At 36.5% G+C, this 21377-nt stretch overlaps 1 protein-coding gene across 2 annotated transcripts in view; it reads right to left on the bottom strand.

Annotated features, from left to right (window-relative positions):
* Window positions 1–21377, bottom strand: part of USP9X (ubiquitin specific peptidase 9 X-linked) — an 89268-nt gene that overhangs the window by 27433 nt on the left and 40458 nt on the right. For both annotated transcript variants that reach the window (XM_061179407.1, XM_061179406.1), the window contains exons 20-28: window positions 21162–21282; window positions 13663–13793; window positions 13185–13463; window positions 9511–9636; window positions 8423–8548; window positions 7199–7365; window positions 1846–1954; window positions 1469–1615; window positions 734–880 (exon numbers count right to left, since the gene is read on the bottom strand). In XM_061179407.1, coding sequence (XP_061035390.1) covers window positions 734–880; window positions 1469–1615; window positions 1846–1954; window positions 7199–7365; window positions 8423–8548; window positions 9511–9636; window positions 13185–13463; window positions 13663–13793; window positions 21162–21282 — 1353 coding nt within the window. The remainder of the gene's footprint in view (window positions 1–733; window positions 881–1468; window positions 1616–1845; window positions 1955–7198; window positions 7366–8422; window positions 8549–9510; window positions 9637–13184; window positions 13464–13662; window positions 13794–21161; window positions 21283–21377) is intronic.

Here is a 21377-nt window from a genome sequence, read left to right as displayed (position 1 = left end):
TTATATATGCGTATGTGTATGTATTTTTTTTTAAAGAAAGAAATGTCTCTTGGAAGGAAATAATGTTAAATTAATTGTCAGAATTCAAGATTTCACTGCATGTCAGAAAACTTACTTGGATTTTCTAATAAAAAGATCCCACTTCAAAACACTATTTACTACAATTAACAAACAAACTCGATTTCTCAGGTTAAAAACTCATCAAGAATGAGTTGACTGTAGCACTTAACAAAAATTCACATTAAGTAAATTTACTCTTTTAATCACATGTATACCAAAGCTCATTTTGAATAAAAATTAAATGTCCTAAAATGATACTTTTTGTTTCCTTGAGTTACCACGTATGTGAAAAAACTCATCAAAGAAACACGGTAAATATGCACAGTCTTACATAACAGAGGTTTGTCTCATTCTAAATAAAGTAAAAAGGTGATGAAGTAAAAAGTCTGTGATAAGTAAAAAGTCTGATGAAGTAAAAAGTTCAGATTTTCTAAATAGAAAAATTAAATAGTGCTTACTTACTTTACACAGTACTGAAATTTTATTCATGTACAAAATTTAGAAACGATATTTTAAAAGTTACTGTAACCTCTATATTCTTTAAAAGTAGAAAAGAGAAATGATCAAGAAAATACACCAAAGACATGATACCATAAATTAACCAGACAGATTTGGTAATAAACATGTAGAACGTTAATGATATATAGCTTAGGACCAAGCCGACAAAACTTACCTTAATAAGATTAGCACCTCCTTTTTCACAACCAATATGATATTTTTTCTCAGGGGTTTGAAAGGCCAGTAACTCTTTTGTTACCCCAAGGTGGCCTTCCAAGATTGTCTCTTCAACACCCGTTTCACCTGTTCTTTTAACATCATCCTGCCAAAGAAAAATATCAAATGCCTAACTTACGAAAGGGTGGTGAGATGTCAGAACAAGAGTGAGCTAGACAGAGGCAATTCCTTCAAACCTTTCCATTCTAAGCGATTTTTTCTCTTCAGAACTTTCTAGAAGTAGGCTTTACAAACTAGTAGAAGAAATGCTAATCTGAAGGCTAAAAGCTACCAATCTCTTCAGAAATAAATTCTCATACAACTCTAAGTAAGAAGTATCAGGTGTTAAGATCAAAAGTTAAATTAAGTGCTAGTCTATCAGACTCATTTTTTGATGAAAACAATTCAAGAATACTTTTTAAAAGATGAAAATTTGCAAAATGGGCCCATTTTAAAATGGAAGAAGCTGAATATCAGTGTTTCAAGTTTTAAGTAAAGCAAGGCATTTGACAAAACTACTTACGCATTCATTCTGTGAATCATGAGTTAGTAATATCCACCAACACAGAGTATATTCTTTGGTCCTTTTTATTACTCTTTGTTGTTTTTCATTTAACCAAAATGCTCAAAACTATAAACTACTAATAAAATATCTTATTTATTGATGATAAACACAGTATTAAATGCAACTTACCCTAATTCTTTTAAGCCAATCAATTTCATTATTGAGAAGAACTTCAGCATTGGGTATATTAATATTACTATTGTAAGCATAATTAAGAAGGTGCCTTAAAAGAGTAAAGTAGTCGCCTGAATGTTTAGCTCTCTCTCTGGCTGTGCTCTGAAACAATAAAGTAGAATAATATGAATTTACATGTCCATGCTCAGAATCCACTTTTTAAAAACCCAGAATTAACTAGAGTAAATGACTAACATAGGATGGGAAATTACTAATATTTTTAAAATAAATATAGACTGCTCTAACTTTAATACAAGCTAAAACCATGAATTCTTGACTGTTCCATGTACAAGAATGAATCACAATGATAAGTATATTAAAAAATGTCTCACCCCCAAAACGGTGAAGAGCAGAGTAATGAAGAAAAGTAAAGGCCTGTGTCCCATGCAACATCTGGTGCACATTAAAAAGAACTGCTCCTGTGCCACCTGGCGAACAGTTCTGAAAAAAAAATGTTTCACATTTCATATATTAGCTTCATGAAGAAAAAGAAAAAAAAAAAGATTCCAACACTGTCTCTTGGGGTGGGGGTGGGGTGTTAAGGGGTATGTAAATTAAAAGTAAAAATACAAGAATACGTAACACCCCTTTAAGCAGCAACGTTTAACAGATGAACTTAGGCTGTGTGTCAAGAACTAAAACCTCAAATTGTCACTGAAGAGTTCAAGGGATACCTTCTAACACCCCTTTCTTGGAACAGGCTGGAAATGTTCCTCTAGGTACAAGAGTTGTACGGTAAGCCTTAAGCATCTTTTGGGCATTCCATAGAATTATTCCATTGTGCTCTGGAGCGAACAACTCTGTAGAAATTCTGTTGCAATTACACAATAAGGATGTTGCTGCAGATGTCCCTGATATTATACTAGCGATTCCCAAAGCATGTTACCCAGATCAGCAGCATCAGCAGCATCTGAGAACTTGTTAAGAATGCAATTTCTCAGGCCCCAGCAACCTGCGTTTTAATAAAGCCTTCAGGTGATTCTAACGTGTGCTAAAGATCGAGAACCACCGTATTATACAATATTCTATGATTACCCATGGGAAAAACTTGTCTCTAGTCACAGTACTGGGAATTTTACCTGAGCATCATGGGTCTCTTAAAAAAATATGTATACTATACAGATCTCACTAGAATAAATGCTCCAAGAGGGCAAAGACATCATCTATTTAGTTTACTACTGTGCCTCCAGAATGAAGAATGATGCCTGGCATATAACAGGTGCTAAGAACCAGTTACCAGATGTATAAATACTGTTTGTTTACAAGATGGAGCTCTGTCTCCATTAGAAAGTAAGCTCTTTCAGGGCAGGGCTTTGCTTTGTTGAAGCATGAGTTCCTGGCACCTAGAACAACATCTGACATATGGAAGATGCTCAAAAAGTATCTGCTAATGAAGCATTTGTCTATTGTACAGACATTACAAACTACATTTGGTGAATAACTATGTTTCTGCCAATGTGCTAGCTGATAAACAGCTTAGAAACAAATTTTTAGTTCAATGTAAGAACTTGACAGTATACATTCTGTGTACTAACCTCCCTCCTGGATATTTTTTAGGTTTCTGAAACCTGTACATGGTCCTATAAACCATAGGAACCTTTAGAAGCTTTGTGGGTTAGGTTTAGTGGAATTCAAATAAACTGACATCAGGAGTACTTGGTTTTGTTGGGGAGAAGGTCCATAACTTTTACCAGATTTTCAGAGGTATATGTCATTCATACTGCCCTAGTTTATTTTTTAAAAAGTTAGGTATGCGGCCCAAATAGAGTGAGGGTCTATAAAGAGTTGATGCTTGTCAGTTCCTGATGAACCCTCCCTCACACATGCAGACTTTGGTAATGCTTCAAAAGAAACACATCTACTAAAAAATCCTGTTGCCTGTATCTTCACAACATACTCAAAATCTGATCATTTCTCACCACTTCTACTATTGCCATACTTCCAGACTCTCTCATCTTTTATTTGGATTAATGAAATAGTCTAAGTGCCTTTCCTGCAAAGCAACCAGAATAAACTTAAAATGTTAACTCAGAGCATATCATTCTTCTGCTCAAAACCCTCCAATGGGGGACTTCCCTGGTGGTCCAGTAGTTAAGACTCTGTGCTCCCAATGCAGGGGACACAGGTTTGATCCCTGGTCAAGGAACTAAGATCCCGCATGCCGCGGCAAAAAACCAAAAAAAAAAAAAAAAACCCCAATGGATTCCCATCTCACTTAGGGTAAAAGTTAATGTCTTTACAATGATCTATAAAATCCTTACAGGCTGCTTATTGCCTCTCTGGCCTCACCTCCTACAACTCCCCCACCTCTGCTGTTCCAGACACACCCGGCTCCATGTTTTTCTTTACATGTCAGGCATGTTCCTGCCTTGGGACACTTGCATCTGTTGTTTCTTCTGCTTAAAACACACTTACCCGGGGCGGGGGGATAAAGTTGGAATTTGGGATTAACAGACTACTACATATAAAATAGATAAACAACAAGGACCTACTATATAATACAGGAAATACAGTATTTCGTAATAATCTATGATTGAAAAGAATCTGAAAAAAAAATATATATGTATAACTGAATCACTGTGCTGTACACCTGAAACACTGTAAAGCAGCTATATATACCTCAATTAAAAAATAAAAATTAAAAAAATATATATTTGGTCATTCAGATGACCAAAATGTATTTCTCATATAAAAAATAAAATAAAATTTAAAATGAAATATGATGGAGGTGTTAGCTAACCTTAGGCTATGGTGGTAATCATACTGCAAGATATGACTGTATCAAATCAACACTTTGTACACCTTAAAGTTACACAGTTATATGCTGATTATATCTCAATAAAGCTGAACAAAATAAAAAATACAATTTAAAATGAAAAACAAAACACAAAAAACCCCCACCCAAAAACCCAACACACTTCCCCCATTAACTGCATGGATCACTACCTCACTCTTTCAGAGCTCTGTTTCAAAGGTCACCCTTCTCTGGGAAGTCTTCTCTGACTATCCTACATAAAACTGAACTCCAATGACCCTGCCTCCCCACGCATCCCCATTCCTGATTTATTTCTCTCGATAGCATTTATTAATATAACATACTATATATTTTCCCATATGTCTTCCCTTCCCACTCCCCATCCCCTTTAGTACAGACTCCAAAAAGGCTGACATTTTGTCTGTTTTGTTTACTGCTATATTCCCAGTAGCTAGAACACTGCCTGGTGCATAATGGGTACTTGATAAATTATTCATCAGTGAGACTGCCTACAATATTAAAATCTAACACTACTTGGATCTCAGCATCAAAGGTCTTCTGTAAACTGATGCCTACTAATCTCCTTTTCTGCATTATCCCTTTCTCTTCTTCTACCAGAATACTCAGCTGTGCCTTGAAAGCACTATGCCAGGAGTGGCAAACTCAAATGCCTCCATGGATCATCAAGGTAACATAAAGGAGTTAAACAGGCAGAGTATAAAAGCAACAGGTGCTGGAGGAGGCTTAAAAAAAAACAAACAAACAAATCCACTTAAAGGAATTCAAATCCAATTACGAGCAATTACAACAAAATATCAGTGTTGTTATGTGGAAGCAGACCTCTTCTAATAGGAACAGCGGTCTAGGAGACCTCTAGGGATAAGGAAAACTTATTGGAAAATGTGGCCCTGAAGTTGAAATTTTCGAGTGCGTAGAAGCAAGAGCCAAATTGTGGAGTGCTTATAAACCAAATTTAAATGTTTACACTTAATTCAAAGACAATGGGAAGACATGGAAAGATTTTAAGCAGGAAAACAACACGATCATATTTTGCAAGATACACTCTGCAAGTATCGAAGCCCGGTACTCTGATATTTATAATATGATGATTTAAAACTGCAGGGCAGGGCTTCCCTGGTGGTGCAGTGGTTAAGAATCCGCCTGCCAATGCAGGGGACACGGGTTCGAGCTCTGGTCCGGGAACATCCCGGGTTCGAGCCCTCGTCTGGGAAGATCCCACAGGCCGCGGAACAGCTAAGCCCGTGCGCCCCAACTACTGAGCCTGAGCTCTAGAACCCACGAGCCACAACTACTGAAGCCCGCGTGCCTAGAGCCCGTGCTCCGCAATAAGAGAAGCCACCGCGATGAGACGCCTGCTCACGCAACGAAGAACCAAAGCAGCCAAAAATAAAAATAAATAAATAAATAAATACATACATACATAACTAAAACTGCAGGGCAGGGTGAGAGTCAGTACTAGGGAAGAAAATCAGATACCTAAAGCTCAAAAAAGATCTTAACCTTAGAAGACCCCCCTTGTTGTCAAAGACAAAACAACAAGAGGCATGAGAAGAAGTGCTGTGTACGGTACTTTTTACTTCATTGTGCACAAGTTTCAGGGAGAAGAGGAGTCAAATGGTTCTAACTTCCTATAATGGGGATTTTCGTAAAAAGTAGAGGGCAGAAAACTTATTAAACGAAGTTCCTTGATACTTAGTAGCAAAGAAAGTGACATAAGTTCCTAATTTAGTTTAAGATTTAAAAAAATCAACATAGATTTAGAAATTTGTACCTCCAGGTCTGACTTCATCAAAACTCATGGCTAATCATCTTTCCCCTCCTCCAGACTTATTCAACCTATTTATCTTTCTTAACATACAGAGTTGTCCAACGATGATAAAGTTTTCTCAAAGAGATAGCAAGCTCAAGCTTATTTGGGGAGTGGGGATCCCATCAAAGAACTTTCTGAATAGGCTGAACTAGATGTCTTCAAGGAAATTACCAAGGAACTTCTAAAATAATAAGAGATTCCCACTTGAGACCACTAAATTACTTTACAGCATCCCCTGGAGTGAGTTGAACCTACTACTCCATCACACCATGTACACTTAAAAAAACAAACAAACAAAAAACAAAAAAACTTTACCACTAGGCTTCATGTCAGCAAAGTGCTTATTTTGACTTCACACTAACTTTTCATCAGTGATTTCTGTCATCGTTGAATGGAATGTGAAAGAATAAACAAAGTGAACATTTCCTGGGTCTTTTTGCAAAATGTATGTGAGATAGATTAATTACATATAACAGTGATATTGATTAGAGCTCAAGTTTAAAAAGTTACCTTATGAAGGTCAAGATTAGATTGACATAAGAGGATGGAAAACCTACATTTTCTACAAATTTGATTGACCTGCACAAAAAGAAGCCCAAAACAAAATTAATGCCACTGAATAAATGCTCTTAAAATGAAAAACTAGGACTTTATAATTGGTCTTTATTCTCAGTGTAAAATGCAAAAGTTCTTACCATAACCATGCCTTGTGAATTCCACATTGACTTAACAACTTCACTAAAAAAAACACTTGGCTCTAGGTATCTAAGAAAGGAAGCTAAATGTCCTATTTAATTTAAATCTTGGAAACCAGATTTTTTAAATGGGCTAAAATACATACCTCTTAGGTGAAACTAAATTCTGGAATTACAGAAAAATTAATTTTACTTTGAGAATTAATGTTCACGTTTTGTAGACAGTAAAACCAAACAAATTCAGGTCTAGGCAAAACACAGTTAAATAAAAATTTCCTAAACATTAGTGTGCTATAGAGACAATAAATATTGGATTCCTGGGATAAATTCTGCCAACACAAATTAATTCATTTCTGCTTAAAAAAAATAAGATCAAATTTCTTACAATTAAAAAAGACACTTACTTGCTGTGACAGTGCAACAGTAAATCAATAATGAATGTCTGCCAAGCCTTTTCTTTACTAAGAGCGTCTAAGGCTGTCGGAATCAAGGCAAAACATAACGTCATCACCTCCAACGCTTCACAGCAAACCTGCTCATCTTCCAAATCTGGCTCATTGCCTGCATTGGTCTGTAAAATTATAGTCAGGGACAAATTACCTAGAGATGTATTTAAGAAAAATCTCATACAAACTTCAAGTTAGTGCTTAAAGCTTACCTAGTCACTTAAACCACTTGGCCTCAGCTTCTTTACCTACAACTCTTGAGGCCCCTTTGAAATAGCACGGAAATGAGTATAAACAGATGATGAAGTCTAATTCTACTCTTTTGCTACGTCCCAAGGATGGCTGAAGGAGCACACTGAGCATATTACCTGCTTCTTTGCCCCCCAGGCTCCTAGAGACCTTCTGAGTTGTGTACTTCTGCACCAACAATCATTCCTTCCTCAAGAACCACTCTGGCACTGCAGTCAGAGTACCCAACTTCTGACTAGTCCCATTATGTAGCTTACCTACAGTGCCATTTTATTCAAAAGCAATTGTCTCAGACAACCGTTCAGGAAAGGTTTGAAGGTTTTACGACCTAAAATATGCTTGGGTAGGTAGCTAATAAATTCTAACCTGAAGTTATCAATAAGTAATATTTATAGTACATGCCTGAAAAAGAACAGGCATTCAAATATTAGCTGAGTGAATAACCAACAGTATAGGACATCAACATACATCCCAGGCAAATCACGGTTATGTTGGCCATAAAAGGGAAGCTCCTATAACTTAATTTCCCCTTCTAAATAAGCAGCAGTGGCTATCAGGGGCAGATATATATAACAGAAAATCAAAGAGTCAAACACAGTCTCTCTTCTGTAAATAACTTGATTAATCTAATGGAAGATCAAGGATGATACCTAATTGGCTGACACTCTTGAATGCTTTAAGAGAGTCAAAAATACGTAAATGCCATGATATCACAACTGACAGTTACCTAAACCAAAATACATAGGACAGAAAGATGATGAAAGAAGAACAAAGAGAATAGGAGAAAGCAAATTCAGTATGAAATAATTATACCTGACTTTAGTGAGAAGTAGAAAAAGACAGTTTCATATTAAGATGGCAGACATAATAATTCAGCCTCATGCACAATTAAACATTTTCTTAAAGGTAATATATTTCTGCGATAATTCTTACCTTCTCATAAATTTTAGTGATTTCTTCATTTGGGCTAAATACTAGCTGTAATGCCCCACATCCTGATGCCCAGATAATTTTTTGTATAGCTCTAATTACACAAATATCAGGCATATATCTTGAAGCCTGCAAGATAATGAGTAATTAAAACAGTTGACACAGTATTAGAGTGGAATAATCACTAGAAAAGCAAAAATGTTTCTCCCTGTAAAGGAAACAGGAATGGCTGTGAAGTAGTACCACTGTCTTTAGGTTCCCAAGTTGCCTTTGTCCCATTATTTCGTTTAACAGCAATACCACAAAGCATGCTCTCCAAGTTATTATCTGGCTCTACTCTACTTTCAGAAGAACCTTAAAAAGACTACAGAGGTGATCAAACCATTCCACTCCTAGTTTTTTACCCAAAAGAAATAAAAACTTAGGTCCACACAAACACTTGTACAGAATGTTCACAGCAGCTTTATTCACAGCTAAGAAAGAGAATGTCCTTTACCAAGTATATGGATAAACACAATGTGGAATATTCATAATGGGATATTACTCAGCAATAAAAAGGAATGGACTAATGGTCCACACCACACAGGTAATTCTCAAAGTCATTATTCTGAGTGACAGAAGCCAGACATAAAAGAACACACACTGTATGATTCCACTTGTGTAAAATTCTAGAAAATGAAAACTACTATATAGTAACAAAAGATCAGTGGTTATCTGAGGCCAGGGGTAGACAGGGAAGAAGAAGAGACTTCAAAGGGGCATATGGAAGAGTGATGGAGACATTCTGTGTCTTGACTATGGTGGACGTGTGACACAAATATGTATTTGTCAAATTTCACCTAATTATATGCTTTAAAAGGATGCTGTTCATTGTACATAAAGGTGATTAAAACCAGAAAGTACTAATATTATCGTTAGGTAAAATTCATGTTAAGGGAACTTTATCTAGACTGAGTCAGTGATTAAAATGAGTGGGCCTAGGAAAATTAAGCCCCAAAATGTGATAAGGGTTATTTCTACATAAAGAGAGGGTCAAAAGTGAAAGAAATGAACCTTCCAGAATTTCAGAGCTTTACAAATTTAATACTAACCTCATCAGATATTTGCTGAGCAAGACGAATTGACACATTTCTAAGCATGCATTCAGATGACGGATTAGGAATGCTCTGAAGGGCACTTTGTAGCACCACTGCTTGATCATGAGTAACTTGGTTGACCTGAAAAAAGATAAATATTTTACTTTAATACTGCGTACATAACCAAATCCAATCATTTACTCCTCACTCAGCACCACTCCCTCAGGATGACCTCCCTTCTGTATATATTCAATACACTGTAGAACCCGTGTGACTTACACAAAAAGTTCTTTGCATTGCCAACAATGTGGGCTTCCTCTTTTTCTTGTGTAGTGGAGTGCCACATATCCCTCTGCAAACCCCCATTCTAGATCAATCCAACTCGTGTCTCTACATCTGCATTCAGCACAACTTGCAGAGGTGAGTGATAAACTGAACTGACTGGTCGCAGTCCCAACTAGAAACTCAGTGAAGTACTTCACATGCATGCTCCTGGGCAGACCCTGCTCCCCATTCACCCTGGTCATCAAACTCTTTTCAGAAAAGAAAAATTAAGGAATATCAATAACAGAAGAAAAATACTAATGTATAAAAGGTACCAGACCAAATTTTTAAGCCCATAAAGAAAAAAGATTACTTTTAAGTAGTTATTAGCCAGGCAATTCTGACAGCCTTTCAAGTTCTAACTCTTCTCCATACTGTAAGTATTTCTACAACAGTATTTAAGACAAGTCTGTTTTTACTAATTTTGCCTTTACCGCCCTATTGACTGTGAGCTCCTTGAGATTAGAGGCTATTATGTACCTCTGTATACACAGTGGCACATTTTCTGAATAAAAGAGAGAAGTGAAAGAGGGGAGCATTTATATTTTCTGTGTACTTCATTAAGCTCCTGTGTCAGGGATTACGGTAAGAATCTGTTTTTATCTTAAGAAGAACACCACTTTTAAAAAATCCTAGTAAGCGTGGTACCTTTAATGCAAAACAATTTAAGACTTGGGCCACTTTTTTTCATTACCCTTTTTAATGAAAATTTCTAACATATATGAAAGTGGAGAGAAAAGGATTATGAACTCACATGTACCCACCGCCCAGCTTCAACAATTATGAACAAAGGACCAAAATTACTTTGTCTAACCACTCCCCTCACTTTCCATCCCTGCCCCACCCCAGGATTATTTTGAAGCAAATCCTAAATATCATATAATTTCATCTGTAAATACTTCAACAATTTTTTTTTAAAAGAGGGGGCTCTTCCTTTTAAACATAACCACAGTATCATCATCACACCTAAAACAATTATAAATGCTATTATCTCAATTATATGTGATTATTATAGTATCACATATCTAATCAATATTCTAATCTCAAGGCCTAAGCCATTCTTAAAATAGAAAATCTATATTCCTGAAGCTTTTATCTTCTATTGGTAACTTAGTAAACCATCACTTATGATGCATATAAAACAAGTCAAATGCATAGTTTGACTTCTCATAAATAGGCATCGAATTCTGGCATGTCTTGAGAACCTTTGGTAAAATGGATCAAGGTAAAAACAGAGTCAAAATAAGTTCAGAATTGGAGGTTAAGCCTGTCAAGGTGGGAAGAGGCTGGCAACAGGCTAAATCAATTACAGTTGATCCTTGAACAGCATGGGGGTTAGGAGTACAGACATTCTAGGAGTCGAAAATCTGCACAAAACTTTACAGTCGGCCCTGGGTATCTGTGGTTCCAATCAATTTAGGATCGTGTAGTACTGTAGTACTTACTGAAAAATCCATGTATAAGCAGACTCGAGCAGTTCAAACCTGTGTTGTACAAGGGTCAACTGTATATCTTTTTTATTGCCATCTGTGTATATATATACATATGCCAGATACGAGCTAGGAAGAGATTCATATGGAGTTTTTAGTAGGTTTAAAATAATTGAAAGAAGGACTTCCCTGGCGGTCCAGTGGTTAGGACTCTGCGCTTTCACTGCCAAGGGCCTGGGTTCAATCCCTGGTCGGGGAACTAGGATCCCTCAAGTGGTGCAGTGAGGCCGAAAAATAAAATAATTAAAAGACTATTTGGGGTATTTAGCGGTTCCATACAAATTTTAGGATTATCTGTTCTAGTTCTGTGAAAAATGTCACAAGTTTTGATAGCGATTGAATTAAATCTATACATTGCGTTGGGTATGAACATTTTAACATTAATTCTTCCAATCCATGAACACAGGATAACTTTCCATTTCTTTGTATCGTATTACAATTTCCTTTTATCAACGTTTTATAGTTTTCAGAGTATAGGTCTTTCACTTCCTCAGTTAAATTTATTGCCAGGTGTTTTTTTTTGATGTGATTGCTTCCTTGATTTCTCTGATAGTTCATTATTAGTGTATAGAAATGCAACAGAGTTCTGTATATCAATCTTGTGTCCTGCAGCTTTACTGAATTCACTTATTAGTTCTAATGGTTTTTTGGTGGAGTCTTTAGGGTTCTATACGTATAGAATAGTACCATGATCATCTGCAAACAGTGATCCAGCAATTCCAGTCCTGTGTATATATCTGAAGAACATGAAAACACTAATTTGAAAAGATATATGCACCTCAGTGTTCACAGCAGCATTATTCACAATAGCCAAGATATGGAAGCAACGTAAGTGTTCATCAACAGATGAATGGATAAAAAAGATGTGGGGTGTGTGTATACAATGGAATATTATATTATTCAACCATAAAAAGAATGAAATAAGTCCGACAAAGAAAAGACAAATACTGTATATTTTCACGTATATGTGGAATCTAAAAAATAAAACAAACAAATATAACTAAACAGGAACAGAACCACAGATACAGAAAACAAACTAGTGGTTACCAGAGGGGAGAGAGGCAAAATAGGTGAAGGGGATTAAGAGGTACAAACTACTAGGTATAAAATAAGTGAGCTATAAGGATGTAAGGCGGGGACTTCCCTGGTGGTGCAGTGGTTAAGAATCCGCCTGCCAATGCAGGGGACACGGGTTTGAGTCCTGGTCCGGGAAGATCCCACATGCCGTGGAACAACTAAGCCCGTGCACCACAACTACTGAAGCCCGTGCGCCTAGAGCCCGTGCTCCGCAACAAGAGAAGACACCGCAATGAGAAGCCCATGCACCGCAACGAAGAGTAGATCCCACTCGCCGCAACTAGAAAAAGCCCGCGCGTAGCAACAAAGACCCAACGCAGCCAAAAATAAATAAATAAACAAATTAAAAAAAGGATGTAAGGTACAACACAGGGAATATAGCCAATATTTTATAATAACTATATGGAGTATAATCTATAAAAATATCAAATCACTTTGTTGCACACCTGAAACTAATATTGTAAGTCAACTACACATCAAAAAAAAAAAAAAAAAAGTATTAATCAAAAGTCAAACAGGATTTGAGGGAACAGGGAAGAACTGCCCTCTCAGAGTAGAGTCAGTGAAAAGCATCTGTAATTTTAATACAAATATAATTTAATAGAAGGAAACCGTTAAAATGAGGAACCACTGGAAAGGAACTGAAAACATTTTTTAAAATTTTTTTAAAATTTTTTTTCTGAAAACATTTTGAATCAACTCTGAACTCTATAAGCAACTCTTAAGAGTTTCTAAGAAGTTTAACTTTAAAAGTTGCCATCTATTATTACAAAAATATTTTTAAAAAGTCTGTATTACCGACGCCATGGGATTCACGCCTTCCACACCTGGCTGACAAGCTTCCGCCACAGCTCGAACGTGGCCATAGCCAATGGCAGTTAGCAACAGCTTGGCTATTTTAAGAGCATTGAGGTAGGCACCCCTTCGAGTTTCCATATCTGCATTTGGTAGGAAGTTATTTCTGGTTAGCATACTCAGGACAAGGGGTAGGCCACCACTTTTCAAGAAGTGAAATTGAAAATCAGAGGAATCATCAGCCAGAGGTGCACCAGCAGGCATTAACAAGGCATAGACTACCTGGAAAAAAGTAGAAGAACTGTATTAAAAGGTTTTAAGATAATTTCTTATTTTCCTCATCATCATTAGTTTAAAATTTTCCCATATTTTGAAAGAATTTCAAAAATATTTCATTACAATTTTATCCATGTTCTTCACATTATCATATAAAAGGTCAAATTTCAAGAACATGGAATAAATTCAAAAAGTAAAAACCAACCTCTGTTAGGTATAGCACTTGTGAGGCTGAAGGACCAAAGAAAAGCGAGTCAAGAGATGGACTAAGGCTGCTTTCTCCAAGTTTGGCGTGGTCTAAACAAATAGCTCTTAATTTTTCTATTGTTGTGCTATCTGTAAGAAAAAAAGATACATAGTCTAAAACAAAACATAATTCATGCATTCATAGTATTTTACTTTTGATATTCTGAAGACTACTTTAGTATGGAATAAGAATCAATTCAGCTGAGTTACAGGCTCAAACTTCACAAGACATAACCAGATCTGGATTGGTTAAAAAAAAAAAAAAAAAAAAAAAAAGTCACAATCAACCAGGGCTCTTTAATCACTCAACCCAAACACGAAGGAAGCAGTCTCCTCCTACTCAGAGACCTCAAATCAACATGTCTTCCTCAGGCACTAGAGACCAAAAAACTGCAACACACTTCAAAAGGAAGTAGTTCTTATTGAAAATAAAAAAAACGGAAATATGACAAGCTCTTCCTTCCAACTTATGTTAGCCTCCACGACACTGTGTATTAACTCAGCAGTCTCCAACCTTTTTGGCACCAAGCACCAGTTTCATGGAAGACAATTTTTCCACAGACCGGGGTGGGGGGGATGGTTTCGGGATGATTCAAGTGCATTATATTTATTGTACACTTTATTTCTATTATTATTACATTGTAATATATAATGAAATAATTATACAACTCACCATAATGCAGAATCAGTGGGACACTCACTGATAGGGTTTTGATATGAGTCTGCAAGCAATTGATTTATTATGGTCTCTGTGCAGTCAAACCTCTCTGCTAATGATAATCTGTATCTGCAGCCACTCCCCAGCACTAGCATCACTGCCTCAGCTCCACCTCAGATCAGGCATTAGATTCTCATAAGGAGCCCTCAACCTAGATCCCTTGCATGCACAGTTCAAAGTAGGGTTCGAGTTCCTATGAGAATCTAATGCTGCCGCTAATCTGACAGGAGGCGGAGCTCAGGCAGTAATGAGAGTGATGAGGAGCGGCTGTGAATACAGATGAAGCTTCGTTCGCTCACTGGTCCGGCCTGCTGCTCACCCCCTGCTGTGCGGCCAGGTTCCTAACAGGCCACAGACCGGTAGCAGTCCCTGGCTCGGGGGTTGGGGACCCCTGTACGAACTGGTTTGTTACAATGAAAGAAGCTTACTGGTATCCTTGGAAACTGAACCTTAAAAAGCAAACATTAAAAACAAAACAAAACAAAACAAAAAAGGGAACAGTGCCTAATGTGCACATCAAGTAAGAAGATTTTTTTGATAATATTAAAAGATGAGTTTCACTTAAATCACACTAAAAAGATACGGTAAAAAAGAAACAATCCCATTATTAGCTACCAAACACTCAAATTTACTTCAGAAAGTACTTCAATAATCAAATTATTTCCAAGGTAAATGCCCTATGATTAAAATACCACTCGATAAATAAGATTTTCTTTTTAAGTAAAAGCTTTTCTTGAAGAATAAAGATAACTGAAAATTACTATAATTTCCTTAGGGTAAGCTAATTTTTACAGGCCTGGAAATACCTTATGAAAAAAACTTCAATTTGTGTTAAAACTGTTGGCTTTCCCTATTCTGAAAGGAGAGTGACATATAACTAAATGAAATATTCAGTTTTAATAATAAAGCATTTGTATCTTCTCCTGTCATTAAATAGTCATCCCCTATATCATTTTATATTAATGATTAAAATGACATGTCCTTTTGCCAGTACACTAGTTTAATCTCTAACACTGGGTATTTAGGTTTTCTCAATTTTTTTTTAAACAATAAAGATCCAAGTTACTCTCTAAAAAGAAACCAATTCATATGCTGTACCTGAAAATATCTTGCTTAGTTTAAAAATATTCTGAGTGAAGAAGGGAGGGCAAAGGCAATAGGAGAAAAGAAACAAGAGCTCTAAGAAAAGGAAGCACTGAATTTTAAGCAAATCATTTAATGTTGTTGGATTATAGTTTATTCATTTGAGGGATCTGAACCAAATGATCACTAGTGGCCATTCCAGCTTTAGCATTCATGAACCTAAATAATCTTAGGTCCCCGATTATGCACATGCTCATTTAACAAAATATGGAAAATAGAGACAACAAATTTAAACTGCCCATAATCCTGGATTTTAGTTTCTTTCTTTCTAGTCTGTTGAAGAGATACCTAATAAGCCTAATCAATTATATGATTATAGCAACATAGTATAAAAAAGTCTAGAAAACGTTGAGCAGTAACACACAGGTTAACAGTACAAACTTTGGAGCCCAACTGCATGCATTATCCTAGAACTGCCTTTAAGCTCTGTGTCTCTGGTCAAAAGGAATAATCTCTCGGTGCCTCAGTTTCCCCATCTTTAAAATAGAAATAAAAATAGTAATTCCCTCCCTAGGAATGTTGTGAGGTTTAAATGAGTTAACAAGTGTGAAGTGCTCATAACAGATTTTGCCATATTTTAAGATATTAATTAGACCAAACTCCTGGGAAAAGGAAGCTCTGAAGAGGAAAAGCAACTCATTCTGCTTAGTGAAGCAATATACATTTTAATTTCTCTGTATCAAGCAAGAACCTGTTTTCCTGATGCGTATAAAGGTCACAGGAACTCCTGAGGAGTTTAAATTACAAGAGTTTAAATTAGCTACAGAGACTACTGTAGAAATTCCAAGTTTAACAGCAAATCATAATGGAGGCACTGGACTTTAGGCAAAGATTCAGAATAAACAAAAGTAAAGTCAATGACTAATAAAAAAGCTTCTAATTCCATCTTGTTTTTTTCCTCCTTTTAAAATACGTGCATGTGTGCACAAACACTAAATGATTACCTAAATGTTAGAAACAGAATTTATAACTACTTCCTTTTCTTAGAGCTCCTGCTTCCTATCTTAAAGAAGAATGTGTGTGCGTACACGCCCATGTGTGTAACAACCACAGTGACAGAGTAGGTTAACATTTCTTGAATAGTGATTAAATACCCGCCACTAGGCTAGGGGTTTTCCATACATGACCCCATTTAATCCATGCAATTCTATGAAATAGTTATTATTAGCTCAGTTTTACAAATAAGGAAGCTCTGAAGAAAACTCATGTCTAAGGCAACTTGAAGAAGCAGGACTTGAACTCAAGTCCATTTGAGTCCAAAGCCTATGATTTGTCTACTGTCATACAATCATTACTGGCATTTTCGAAGCTGGCTATTTCAAATTTAGGCACTATACTTCGATTATATAAAATAAGATAAAAGCACCCTCGTAAGTTTCCTGCTTGAGCTGCTCGGCAAGAGCTCCCTCCCGCCATCTAGTGGCACTATGCTCAAATCACAAGGTCAGGGATTATGAGATGGGTTTTCCTTTTCAAATGTTGAATCTGTGTACATAAAGCAACAACAGCTGTTACTCAGATACTAGTAAGTAAAACAATACAAATTCTAAACTACACAACAGATAAGGATCAAATTAAATTAAATCATTAAGAAAAGCCTTAACAGAGCAAATAAAAACTCAATTAGAAAGAAAAAAAAGAAAAGCCTTATTTAAGAATCTAATTAACATCTGAATCGATTCTGTACCGTATGACTCAGAAAGTGAGATCGGATGGGAAAGGTCAGCAGGGTGCCTACTTTAGAAAAAGGAGATAATGTAAACACAACAGTTTTAAAAATTATCTGGGCCAATTATTGAACTGCATTTGTCAGCAATGCATCCATAAACCCCACTAAAATGAGAATAAAATATAAAATACATAAACTCCGAAGGATACAGAAGTTAAAAGCTGAAGGAACATTAGAGATGTCAGCAAATTACTGAAGGTGTAGAGGGGATGGAAGATAGCTGGCTTAGCTGAACCCAAGAAGTGCTTCTTGGGGGGTAAGAGAAAGAGGGAGAGGGTACCTATAAATCAGCACTCCACCAAGTCCTAGAAAAGTTAAGGATATGAAAACAAAACATAATTGAGAAGGTACAGATGAATCAAAGACTTAAAAACAGAGTGCCTGAAATCTGCCTAAGAGGCAAATTTCTACTCTACCTCCCTCCCCAATAGACTGATGAAGCTGGGAAGCAGATATCTCACTAATGTAGAGAACAGATACAAATATGGAATGCAAAAGACTAAAAAGCTGGATTAGTACCAGTATGAACCCATGTTTGTTTTTTTTGATATAAATGTGTTTACATATATGTGTGTGTGTGTTTAAGTGTGTATTACTTCCTAAGTCCAATGAAAATGCCTAGACCACAAGAACACCCCAGTAGTAATGAGCACAATTTAGCCCTCACATTCTGGTTTCTAAATATCTTCCCTCACTAAAAGGAGAAATGTCTGATTCTAGGGCTGGAATAGAGAAAGTACTAGATGAACTTTAAATATCTTATGCCAGAAAGTAAAAAGTATTCAAAAGATGATGAAGCTATGTTAAAAAAAAAGCACTGGGTTCATGTAAAAAAGACAGTTGGGTACACATCCACTGACCATACCTGGGACAACTGAGCATCAAAATAAATAATGACTATAATGGCTATAACCCAATGGATAAAATAAGAATCCATGAGTAAACAGTGATAACACATAATTAATAGGGGAGAAGGCAAAGCTCTACTTTATAGTAGAATGCCAATATCCTTGCGTGTTGGAAATACACAATAAAGTATTTAAGGATGATGGGACATCAGACCAGCAGCAAATTACTCTCAAATGGTTCTTGAAGTCCTTGAATTATACTTCAAACTTTTCTGTAAGGTTGTAAATGTTTCCAAAAAACATTAAAAAAAAATTTTTTAAGTTGTATAGGATTGAATGATCTGATCGAATTCTCTCTTTCCACAAGCTCTGTTATTTTTAGTGCATAACTTTGTAGAACGTTAGGTTTTAGAGGAAAACACATATATTAGAGCAGAAACACTGAAATGTGCTCATGAAAAAATCCTATGGAAAAGGATCACTTGGAGGAAGGTCTTGAAAATTTAACACTAGAATATCTGGGGGCAAAACGTCAACAGAAGAGCTGGAAAAAGTAAGGATACCACCCAAAGCTGGAATAAAATTAATGAGAGGAGAAAGGAAAGGTAAGAAAATCAGATTTAGTAGATTCAACACCACAGTCAAAGACATTTCAAAGATCCACAAAAAGCAAAACACGGAGAAGTAAATTAGCAAAGAAAGAACAGAAATCTCTCACAAATTAGGACTCTCCAGGCCCACTGAAAACCCATCACAAAGCGGACCTATACCAAGCAAGGCATTTCATCAGGAAAGTTCTAAACTCAATGATAAAACCAAAACTTCCAGAAACAAAGATCAAAAGCAAAGGAGTATCTTGCACTGTTGGTGGGAATGTAAATTGATACAGCCACTATGGAGAGCAGTATGGAGGTTCCTTAAAAAACTAAAAATAGAACTACCATACCATCCAGCAATCCCACTACTGGGCATATACCCTGAGAAAACCATAATTCAAAAACAGTCATGTACCACAGTGTTCACTGCAGCTCTATTTACAATAGCCAGGACGTGGAAGTAACCTAAGTGTCCATCGACAGATGAATGGATAAAGATGTGGCACAAATATACAATGGAATCTTACTCAGCCATAAAAAGAAACGAAATTGAGTTATTTGTAGCAAGGTGGATGGATCTAGAGACTGTCATACAGAGTGAAGTCAGTCAGAAAGAGAAAAACAAATACCGTATGCTAACACATACATATGGAATCAAAAAAATGGTTCTGAAGAACCTAGGGGCAGGACAGGAATAAAGACGCAGACGTAGAGAATGGACTTGAGGACACGGGGAGGGGGAGGGGGAGGGGGAAGGGTAAGCTGGGACGAAGTGAGAGAGTAGCATGGACATATATACACTACCAAATGTAAAACAGAGAGCTAGTGGGAAGCAGCCACATAGCACAGGGAGATCAGCTCGGTGCTTTATGACCACCTAGAGGGGTGGAATAGGGAGGATGGGAGGGAGACGCAAGACGGAGGAGATATGCGGATATACGTATATGTATAGCTGATTCACTTTGTTATAAAGCAGAAACTAACACACCATTGTAAAGCAATTATACTCCAATAAAGATGTTAAAAAAAGAAAAAAGCATATGTAACTATTAAAAAAAAAAAAAAAAAAAGCAAAGGAATAGAACTCAGGAGAGCTTTGGTCTTCACACAAGCAACATTACCAGCTAGACAGCTGAGTAAATTTTCAAGCTAGAATTCAATACCCAAACTACTAATCAAATGTGAAGGTTAAGCATTCAGATTAGCAATGTTTCAGAAACAAAAAAACAAAACCACCTCCCACGTACCCTTTCTGAAATAAGTGCAGGAGGGTGTGCTTCAGCAAAATGACAGAGCCCCTCAAGAAAGGCTCAAGACATAGGAGCCAGTGAACAGGGATCCACCATAGGAAAGCTGAAGAAAGAAGTCCCCAAATGGTAGCTGTGTAGCGAACAACAACCAGAGGAGAGGAGGCAGAAGAAAAGTTCCAGGACAACAGTGGAGCCGACAGATTATATAATACACATAATAATGGAAAATTATTTTGAGAGGTTACTAGAGAATATGTGGAAAGAATTAGTAATAGGTGTATAGAAAATCAAGAAAATAAAAAGGGGAAATTATTAAACCCTGAAAAAAAAGTTGCCATTAATCCAGCAAACTACTTTTCACACACTCTTGAAAAAACAAATGCTGAATATGAATTTAAGAAAAAACTGGAAGAGGGACTTCCCTGGCAGCCCAGTGGTTAAGACTCCACGCTTCCACTGCAGGGGGCGCGGGTTTGACCCCTGGTTGGGGAACTAAGATCCCACATGCCACATGGTGTGGCAAAAAAAAGAAAAGAAAAAAGAAAAAATCGGAAGAATGTGGAAGTAAGAGTTAAGTTTTCATTTACACAACAGAAAATCAGTAGGCATCTAAAACTGACAAACAGTTTTATTTACAGATAGTATAGACATAGATAAGAATAAGAGCTACCAATTGAAAGTGGTTGTTTCCCAGGAATAAAAAAGGAACAATGCTATAGATGACACATGACCCAAAACCCAGTCCAGGGGCCAGAAAATTTTTTCTGTAAAGGGTCAGATAGTAAATATTTAAGGCTTTGCAGGCCATATGGTCTCTGCCACAACTGCTGCTGTGCTAAGACAAAAGCAGCTAAGACAGCGTGTACATGAATGAGCATGGCTTGTACACCAATAAAACTTCGTTTATGGACACCAAAATTTAAATTTCATATAATTTTCATTAAGTCACAAAATATTATTCTTTTGATTTTTTCTTCAGCAATTAGAAAATGTAAAAACCATCCTTAGCTCTTGGGCTGTACCAAAAACAGACAGTGGGTTGGATTTGGCCAGTGAGCTATAGTTTGCCAACTCCTGTTATTTTCCATCTAGGAAGAGAATTTGCTAACATACCCCTTTACTGTCCAACATGTACTTTATCAACATTACTATCATTTAAAAAGAAATTTCTTACCTGGTGGCATAAGTTTCATAAGTATTCTTGCTCCATCTCTAAGAGGGGGCATATTTAGGCTGCTACCCAAGTCTGCAACTTGCCAAAGGAAAGAGATGTATCTGGGATGCAGTGACATTATCTAGAATACAAAATATTTACCTGTAAATTACACCTCCCCAAAAAAATGTTTTGATTAATCTCCACAGTTTTGCTTATGTCATTTCTATCCTGAAA

This window comes from Eubalaena glacialis, chromosome X (assembly GCF_028564815.1).
Source record: "Eubalaena glacialis isolate mEubGla1 chromosome X, mEubGla1.1.hap2.+ XY, whole genome shotgun sequence".
In the NCBI taxonomy this organism is placed as follows: domain Eukaryota; kingdom Metazoa; phylum Chordata; class Mammalia; order Artiodactyla; family Balaenidae; genus Eubalaena; species Eubalaena glacialis.
This window is presented reverse-complemented; position numbering and strand designations above follow the sequence as displayed.